We start from the raw sequence: 9,479 nt of genomic DNA on the forward strand, positions 1-9,479 counted from the left end.
CCAATTTTGTGTTGTTAGCTTTAATATTAAAAGTAAATTAACCACTAAGTAAACTTTAACATTAGAACATTGTCTGTGTTTGTACATTGGTTTATCATGATATTTAAATTTTTACGTGTATATTGTATATTGTAATTTAATATTGTTGATTGTCATTACTTAGTTAATGTATAGAGCTCTTGTGTTATTTTGAAAAATAGAAAATAAAATGTAACTTTAATTGTAATGCTGTGAGTGTATCATTTATGATTTAATCTTATTTAAATAAATAGTAGAAGTAACTTCATATTAAATATACTCACCCATGAGTATAAACCAGTGGCGTACACATGATTTCTGAAAGGGGGGGATCAAAAAAAGAACTTATCTATGCCACTGGTATAAACTATATGAGAAATTAATTATTACTTAACAAGTAATGTAGATTCACTACCAGATTGCCAAAATCGAATAATATCATCTTCATTGAAATGTTTTTCACACACGTATGTGTTGTCGTTGACGACGTAATCCTGTCGTGGAATATGAATTTCGAATATGAATAGTTAGAGTAGAGTACGTTTAGTTAAAGTAGGTTAGAATTAGAGTAGAGTAGAGTAGAGTTGATTTTGTTATCTTCGTAGATAAGCATTATTATCAGTGGAGTTAAAACAACCTACCTATTTTTTCGGGGTTAAAGAGTTAACCTGGAGTCTAACAACTCTGCGTTACCGAACGATAGTACGGATTTAACTCTGCGTTCCCCAACGAAGTTGGGTAACTATTTTTTATAGAGTTAACTAGAGTTGAGTTTTCGAACGCACCCTTTAAATACATGTGTATTATTATATTATAATTATTATTACATCGTAATCTGTAAGCTAAAATTCTTGTCATCCGCCCCCTACAAAAAATACTAAATACGCCACTGACGAGCGTGCATCCTGTGAAGCCGCACTTTCGATAAGACACCTCGTAATTTTTTAAATAACAATATTGGTCATATTAAATTATTATCATAATATCCGATTGTCCTTCATAGCATTTTATCAGTGTTATCGTTTATTGTAAAATTAAAAAAATTATTGATATTATTATTATTATTATTAATACTGTCGTATTCTCGTGTGGTCACTGGCCCTTCGAACATATAAACTTAGTTTATATGGTCGAAGACTGGCCCCATAGATAATATAGATAATCTTATATTATCTATGACTGGTCCTTGTTTATTCGTGTTATCATAATATTCTTAATTCTTCTTTAATGGTTTCCCCGAGGTCGACTACTTTCGAAAACTCACTACTCATTATTCATAACCCGCCACCTAGCATTTCATTGTGTTTTCGTTCGAATCAGAAATACTCGAATTTTTTCAATAACCATCCTCCACCTGAAGTCAACGGTTGTATAACAAGTTAACTCTCATAATAATTAATATTATAATATTATAACGTGTAATGTGTATAGTGAGTCACCAATAATACGTGTATCAGCCGTTACTATTTTAAGTTGTGTATTCGCCTAAGCATTGATTAAATATAGATTTTTAAAACTATGTACTTGGAATTTTTTATTATCAACTAGATCCATTTTTTTACAAGAAAGATGCTAGAATAGAAAAATCAAATCATTTATACCAACCACAAAGGTGACCAGACCAAAAAAAAAACACTGCAAAATCATTCATTTTTAATAAAATATAAATTAACTTATGTTTAGGTATTACTTAGCCAAAATTACAGCCTAAATGATTGAATAAAATCAAATAATTTAATCAATTATGTTGTATTGATTTATTCAGGTTATTCATATATTATAGGTATATTAAGTATGATATTTAATCTATAATAATTTATTGAGCAGCTAATACCGATTGTCCCAGAATAAAAATAAATTAGAAATTAGAAATCTATCATATAACCTTCACATTAAAGTTTTAATCTCTCATTCAGTTGAAATTTCTGTCACCTATACAGGCACATATCTTAAAAATCATGACAATTGTCTACCCAAAATATTGACTAAACATTATTATTTAAATATTTTAAACTATCATGGGCGGTAAGATAAAAGTATATAATAGATAGGTAAATAATATAGAGCAGTACATTTTGGCTTACTCCTATAAAAATTATTTTGGTCTGTATCTATATGAAATTAACATACTAATTATGAATGTCTGATTCGTTAAAACACAATATGCATAAAAATAAGTATATTATTAAATATGAAAAAGTTTTTAAACATTTTAATATAGTTTTACATGGATAGGTGTTTTACAATAAGTGGTGTTATCATTCCGAAGAGTATCCCACAACAAATGCCAGTGAGCAGCACTGCAGCTCCAAACATCCCTGCGATGCCGCTGTACTTTGGGGCAACACAGCTGAAAGTAACCATTTATTATTAGTATATAATTATTAAACATGTAAGGCAAATTAAAAATAAAAAATTGAGTCCCTTTACAGCCAGACTGGGAAATCAAGACATATGCCATAAGGTATAAGATTTTGTATTCAAGTGTTCATCAATTGTTATTTTATAGTCTTGAGCAATTAATATAAAAACAAGTGTTTGACAACATCTTTAGACAATAGACAGTACACACTTTTTATATCTGATGATCTAACATGTAGATACACTTAAGAAAATATGACCTGTCTAACCCTTATCCTGTATTATTAGCTAAATAATATTTTTAATTAATTGAAATTTAGTCTATACCCAAAGACAAATATTGTTTTATTTTAAATATATGTATACTCAGTTCAAAATGAGATCAGTACTAGGCTGCCAAGTTGTGCACATAGTTGCCGTCCGGTAATGATTTCATATTGAACAGAGTATAGGTAGTTAAGGAATATGAGAAATTATTTTTACCTTGGAATATACATCATCGCTACAGAACTGTAATAACCACTAGTTAAACCGAGGATTGCTCCTAATGCCCAAAATACATAATCATTTTTTATTAGTACTGGCATTATTCTTGTAACACCAATTGGTTGGTAATTACAAATCAAAAATAATGGAATAAGAATAACTCTCAGTACCACAGGAATAAAAAGCCATTTTGGCTTTGGCTAGAATAAAATAAATGAATAATATGAAATTTAATTAACTATTTAGCAATGAAAATGTAATTAATATTTACCCATGAAACCAATGTAGAAAGATATGTTCCAATAAGTGCACACACATTGAATGTCAAAAAACACATTATACTGGTATAATATGTTTCTCCAAAAAGAAAATCTTTACTTGACATTTTAATATCTATAACATATAAGTGGTTATATAATTATAAGTAATTATATACTATGGTTTATTTAACAAGATAAGTTATACCTGAATAAACTGCTGGAAATATTGAAAGAGTTACAAAGAATACAAAAAATACATTAAATAACTGTGGACTGGCCTGTTTAAAAACACGCCAATAAGGAACTTTATTATCTTTTTCGGTTTGTTTAGAATCTTGATTTTCAATTTGTCGTTGATAAATGAGTTCATGATGCTTATAAAATCTCTAAAAGCATACATGCATGTATAAATAAATGTATTCTGTTGTTTGCGTACCTATTCATACTCAAAAGTATAAATTACTTACATTTAATGGCAATGCAAAATATGTGTTCAAACAAGTAATCAACACAAACAGTGCAGTGGTAAAATAATATATAGCAGCAGTTCGAGCATCTGGAGTTATTGAAATTGATGCAATGTTAGCTATAGATGTAAATGTACCACTTAAATTTGTACCAAGTACTACAGCACCAATATATTTTGCAGGGAGTTTAGCTGCCATCCCAAAAACAGAACTGTTGTAAATACCATTTGCCATATTCAACAATACTATATTGCACAGAGTTGACCAGAAGAATAGAGCTGGTATTTGAGAGGTATTAATCATGACCAATGCAACAGTAAAAACAAAACAAAGTACCTCAGTAAGAATAGACCACACAATTCGAGTTGTCAATTTTCCACTGAAAATAAAATTATTAACAATTTAATATACATATACAATAAATATTGTCTATTGAAAATAAGGTACTACGAGTTAGCAACATTTTAAGTTTGAACAAATACATAATATGAATATTAGAAAAGGCAATTGATTGGAGGGTAGTTAATCTTATTTTTATGTTATGTGTTTAACTATAATAATTATCAAATAATTATTTAAATTTGTTCAATTACCATAACAATACATAAGTGTATAGATATTGTAAATATTTTAATTAAAAGTTACTTATATCTAAGAATTAAGATTTCATTATATGTTGAACCATATTTATTTTTAATTTAGTAATTTTTTCTATATTAAATATTTTTAAATGATCAAAAAGAATAACCTATAGCCATCAGCAACTAAATTACACATAATCATCTATACTAGTTACCATACTCATAATTAATAATAATATTATGTACCTATTAGGTCCTCATACATAACAATATTAATAAGTACATTTAATCTTACCCTATTGGACAAAATATGTTGAGCCAATTGAATAGAAGACTAGGTAGCTGCGAGCCAATAGTCAAATAAGCCATGAAAATGGAAGCATAATGCAGATCATGACCTAAGTAATCATTCCCCAACTTGTAATCCACAAAATACTAAAAAAAAAAATGTTACATAAATAATTTAAATTTTTTCATCAGAAGTAAGTTATATAAATGTTTTATAGTAAAGTATATAAACATTTCATTGGATTATTTAAATGTATAATAACAGTTATCTAATACCCAGTTGCAGTAATATTAATGCAACTGGACATAAAAGAATATTTTAAATACAATAATAACGGGTTGCAAACAAGTCTATTAAACGGAACTTCTAAAAATTGTCTCAACGAATACCTACCCTTAAATAAATGAATACCTAGTCTTTTAAACAATAAATAGCATTTCATGCACATTTTAATTAAATTAACCATAATATTAAAGCAAAATAGTATAAGTTTTATAATATGTTCAGTAGACATTATATATTTATTTGAACATAATAATCAACACACAATCAATTTTAGCATGTCATTTCTACTTACAGATTTCGCATTTATAAACATATTCCAAGGCATTAATATTCCTATTCCATGTAGAACTAAGATCAAATACACAATATTCCGTCTAGAACAATAAATAAGAAACAAACAATATTATTATTATTAATTTAAAATATTATGGGTATATTATAATCTAAATTTATAAACAGCATCCCAACAAATTTAATTTTAAAATGTTTATTCATTACTAACATTTTAATATCAGAATTAAATGTAATTAGAATATTCAGATTCTAAAATAAAAGGCAGTTTTTAATGAGTGAGATGATTAATTCAATTAAATAAAAATGAATTAAATTACATACCTAATAAACAATTATTTACCATTCACAATGTAAATAGTAATATCAGGTATTACAGGTAAGTATTTAAATTTAAACTCACCTGTCTTTCGGAGGGTTACTCTCTAATACAAATTTATCCATGCTGAAAATCTGAGTTTTAAGGTTTTTGTTCGGTGAATTATTTATTTCCCAAGTTGAAGACATCTGAACTGTTTCTTGCTCAGAAGCACCACTTGTAAATTAATTGTTTAGTTGATTGCACTAGAAAAAAAAACATACAATCTGGGTGAGTAAAAAGAATAAACAAAATAATTAATCAATAGAAAGAAAAGTACATGGTTATTTATACTTGGCTGATTAAAAAAATATTTTACCAACCATATTTTAGGTATACATTATAAAATACGTTTAAATAACTAGGTATTTACCTTAATGTCAAAAATTTAAAATAAACTATGATTATTTAAATTTACATTAAAGTATTAAAATCACAAAATAACTACAAAATAAGTCTGATTTTTTATGTATCTCATAAATTGTTTTGGAGGTTAAGTCATTAAAAAATAATTTACTAATTTGTTTTTATCTTTGAAAGAATAAATTACCATGAACAAATATCACAAGTAACAACCTATAAGCCATTTTTTGAATTTGATATTTAAATATAATGTTATTATGTACCTACCTAATAAGTAACTAAAAATATTAGGAAATTAGGAAATATGTTACCTACTGTATCCAATACCTTACCTGGGAAGTGGCAATAGGTACTCACTCACAAATTTACTAAACAAAATATATGATATCTGTTATAATTAAAGACAGTTACTTTTGTTCATACATACCTATTGTACCTGAGTCTATGCAGTCCTATGAGAGGAAAAATATGGACCATTCGTTCAATTCCAAGTTCGCGGGAAAAAGTTTTTTTTTAATATTTTAAAATATTTCATGGCTTAGGGATTTAGCTTATAATGGAATATTTTGTAAATTGTAAAAAAAATACTAATTTATTATTAATATAAATATTACGGTAACCAGAACATATTTTTTCGATTTTATCATCACTTATCACAAATTCTAAACTTTTGTATTACAACTGTCACGACTTTTATAATTCAAACGACTCTTAGGTACTCAAACATTGTCAGATTTTCTCCAATATCGGTACCCACTCTCAGCTAGTCCAACGGGCCCCCGAGTTTCACTTAAAGCTAGTAAAATATAAAATAAATTTGTATTATTTTGATAAGAAAAAAACATAGACCTAAATAGTTTATAGCACTTATCACAAGTTGCCGTCACGTTCACTTAACATGGTAGCTAAAAGGGCTCGTAATGTTCCACCACAAATTTGTTCGGAGGGACTTGCTTATGTGCAATTGGAACAAAATTTCCTAGGAACATATTTTAATGTACGTATAATTATGTTTATTGTTTATCAAATATTCAAATGCCAAATATTTTGTTTTGGACTTTTGAAATTACGTATTTAAATTTATATTCAAAGATATTAAAGAATGGACAGGCCATGGCTATAATAACAATATTAATGGAAGCGTGCTATAATGGAGAGGAGAGAAGGACTATTTTTACCGCCATCTCCCATTCTAGCACAGGTAAAATCATAATATATATAAATATAGGTATATTTACGTATACGGCTTATACATAAATGTATTTGTAATAAGACCTTTATAATTTCATGTTCATTCCCATGTGATAATCATAAATGGCTTATCCATTCTATAATAATATATATGATTCATTTACGATTGCGTGATTTTGAATATTGATGTTCATTGATTATTTTTGCATATTTTTTAAATTTCTATGAAAATAATATTATGAGAATATTTGAAGGTTTTGTATAGAATATTAACATGATATTTTAGGTGTTTTTTAAGAGGTAATAAATCCGGTCTTTAATATTATAATATATGATGTTTTAAATTTTAATGTTGCATTGTTGCACCTATATCTCACTATCAATACAATATTTACAGTAGCGTACGCAAGATTTTAGTTTGGTTAGGGTTTTACCTGAGTAAATTATTTAAATTATTTTTTTCTAGACAGTTTTTAAATAAAAAATTATAGCTTGTCTTAAATTTACTCTACATTTACAGTGTTTAACCGGGTCATCTATAGAGCCTCTTCGGGTCGTAATAAATACGTGGTAATAATCGATGGACGGATGATACATCATCGATTATGGCAGACATTTAGCAATGTTCAAAGCCAGCCAAAAAAAACTATATGAGAAACTATATGATTATCGACGTCTTTGTCATATTCAACAATTTATTTTATACCTATCTATTAAAAATGACCAACAATTGATCTGTGTGTATTAAAATGGTGGTAAATAAGATTTTTTGTAGAAAAAAGAAATTTCTAAGAAACCCTAGAATTTTACCTCCGAGTACGCCACTGACTATTTAGGAAACCGATTATAAAATTAGGTATTTGTTTTTATTAGTTTGGAACCCATACAAATATTTTGAATTACCAAAGAATACCTATCTACTTATGATAAATAAAAAATGATGATTGGTGTTCTTTTTTTTTACTTTAAATTTGAAACGATTTCAAAATATTAATACGTCTTTGCAAATTATAAACTCAATATGTAAATTTTAAAATTATAATCACAAATACCTATGCTATCATTTGTTATTAAAAATATTTATACTTACCAAAAATATGAACGTCCTTTCATACGAAAAACAACTATACGGGCATAGTGTTGAACCGAAACTATTATAACTAAACAGAAACTGAGTATAAGCTATATTATACTTGGAGGTCACCATACTCGAAAGGAATGTATTGTATTGAGTAGGGATATTGTCTGGAATGTGGAATTCAATTAAGGAAATTCAATTTGGTTATCAATTATATAGGTATATGTACTTTCATAAATACCACAGCGCTTCACGTCGTTAAGCACTCGCATTCCAATTAGAATACCCTATAACGATCACATTTTACTTAACGATTAATACACGTTAATTTTATTATTCAAAATTTGATAAAATGCTGGATTATTATTATTTTTAAAATAATCAAAAATACTAGAAAATTTTCGAAATTGAGTTGGTATATAATAACAACTATTTACCTACTACACAAATTTACGAATCAATTAGGTACCTATTTTATTTGTTTTAGGCAGTTGTTATAACTCATAAACCATTCTTGCTACTATTCGATTTTTATGTATCGAAATACTTAAGAAAATATTTAAATATTGGAGTACGAAATTAATACTTTGGTTGTCGCCATTCATAAAAGTAAAAACATTTCTTATTTTCAAAAAAAAAATTAGGTTATCTTAATAAAATATTGAGTGTTCAATGATAAAAAAATCACCCGGTATATTCGACTGAAATACGCGCTTAGAAAGAGAAATCACCAGACAGAGAAAATAGAGGTTTTGGCCGTTACAGTGTACCAAAACATGTTTTTTCTCTCTCATATGTTCATAATATGTTATGCTTTCTCTCTCAGTGATGTCGTCTGGATTAACCAATGATGGGGCGGTGTGGTAAGCGCCGTCCATTAGCTTGGCGATATACGATGCGAACGTTTTTACCTGCCTTTCTTCGTTCGGCGTTGCCAGATTTGGTGTTATATCCCCGTCATTTTTGTGAATCGTATATGGCAGCGCTATGCAACTAGAAAATTGAACAGCTGTTCAAAGGACCAGTTCTTCACGCCACACGTTGGAGTTAAAATTAATTTAGCGGCAATAGATAGCGCTGCCGGTATCGAATTAATTTAAATCTAATTCACGAATGATAATATTTGTAATAAAATTCGTGATCCAAATGAATTTGTTTTGTTAGCCGAAAAACGAACGATCGCGAATGTTTTTTAGTCAACGTTGCCAAGTTCATAATATGTCCACCACGGCGCCACCCCACACATAAATTGCATTCTCAACGACGAACATTTTTCTATAGTGTTAAGCACGTCTATATTGTACGGTAGTTTGTAAATGCACCCTACAGACTGGCGGAGGGGATGGTCAGTAGTGAGGCAGCTGTGGTGGTGGTGGTGGTGCTGTTAGTGAATGTGGCAAGTGAATTTTCAGCAGTAGACTCGAGTTATTACCGTGGGCGCAGTAGTTTTT

At 28.3% G+C, this 9,479-nt stretch overlaps 1 protein-coding gene across 1 annotated transcript; it reads right to left on the reverse strand.

Annotated features, from left to right (window-relative positions):
• Window positions 1-2,241: 2,241 nt before the first annotated feature.
• LOC132937189 (equilibrative nucleoside transporter 1-like) lies at window positions 2,242-8,083 on the reverse strand. Its single transcript, XM_061004013.1, has 9 exons — window positions 8,041-8,083; window positions 5,442-5,602; window positions 5,040-5,121; window positions 4,469-4,608; window positions 3,593-3,971; window positions 3,331-3,511; window positions 3,137-3,258; window positions 2,863-3,065; window positions 2,242-2,368 (listed from the first exon to the last, which is right to left on the reverse strand). Exons 2-9 carry the CDS (start codon window positions 5,543-5,545, stop codon window positions 2,242-2,244), a joined length of 1,338 nt encoding a protein of 445 aa, XP_060859996.1. The 5' UTR covers window positions 5,546-5,602; window positions 8,041-8,083.
• Window positions 8,084-9,479: the final 1,396 nt, after the last annotated feature.

The sequence above is a fragment of the Metopolophium dirhodum genome, chromosome 1 (genome assembly GCF_019925205.1).
Source record: "Metopolophium dirhodum isolate CAU chromosome 1, ASM1992520v1, whole genome shotgun sequence".
NCBI lineage: Eukaryota > Metazoa > Arthropoda > Insecta > Hemiptera > Aphididae > Metopolophium > Metopolophium dirhodum.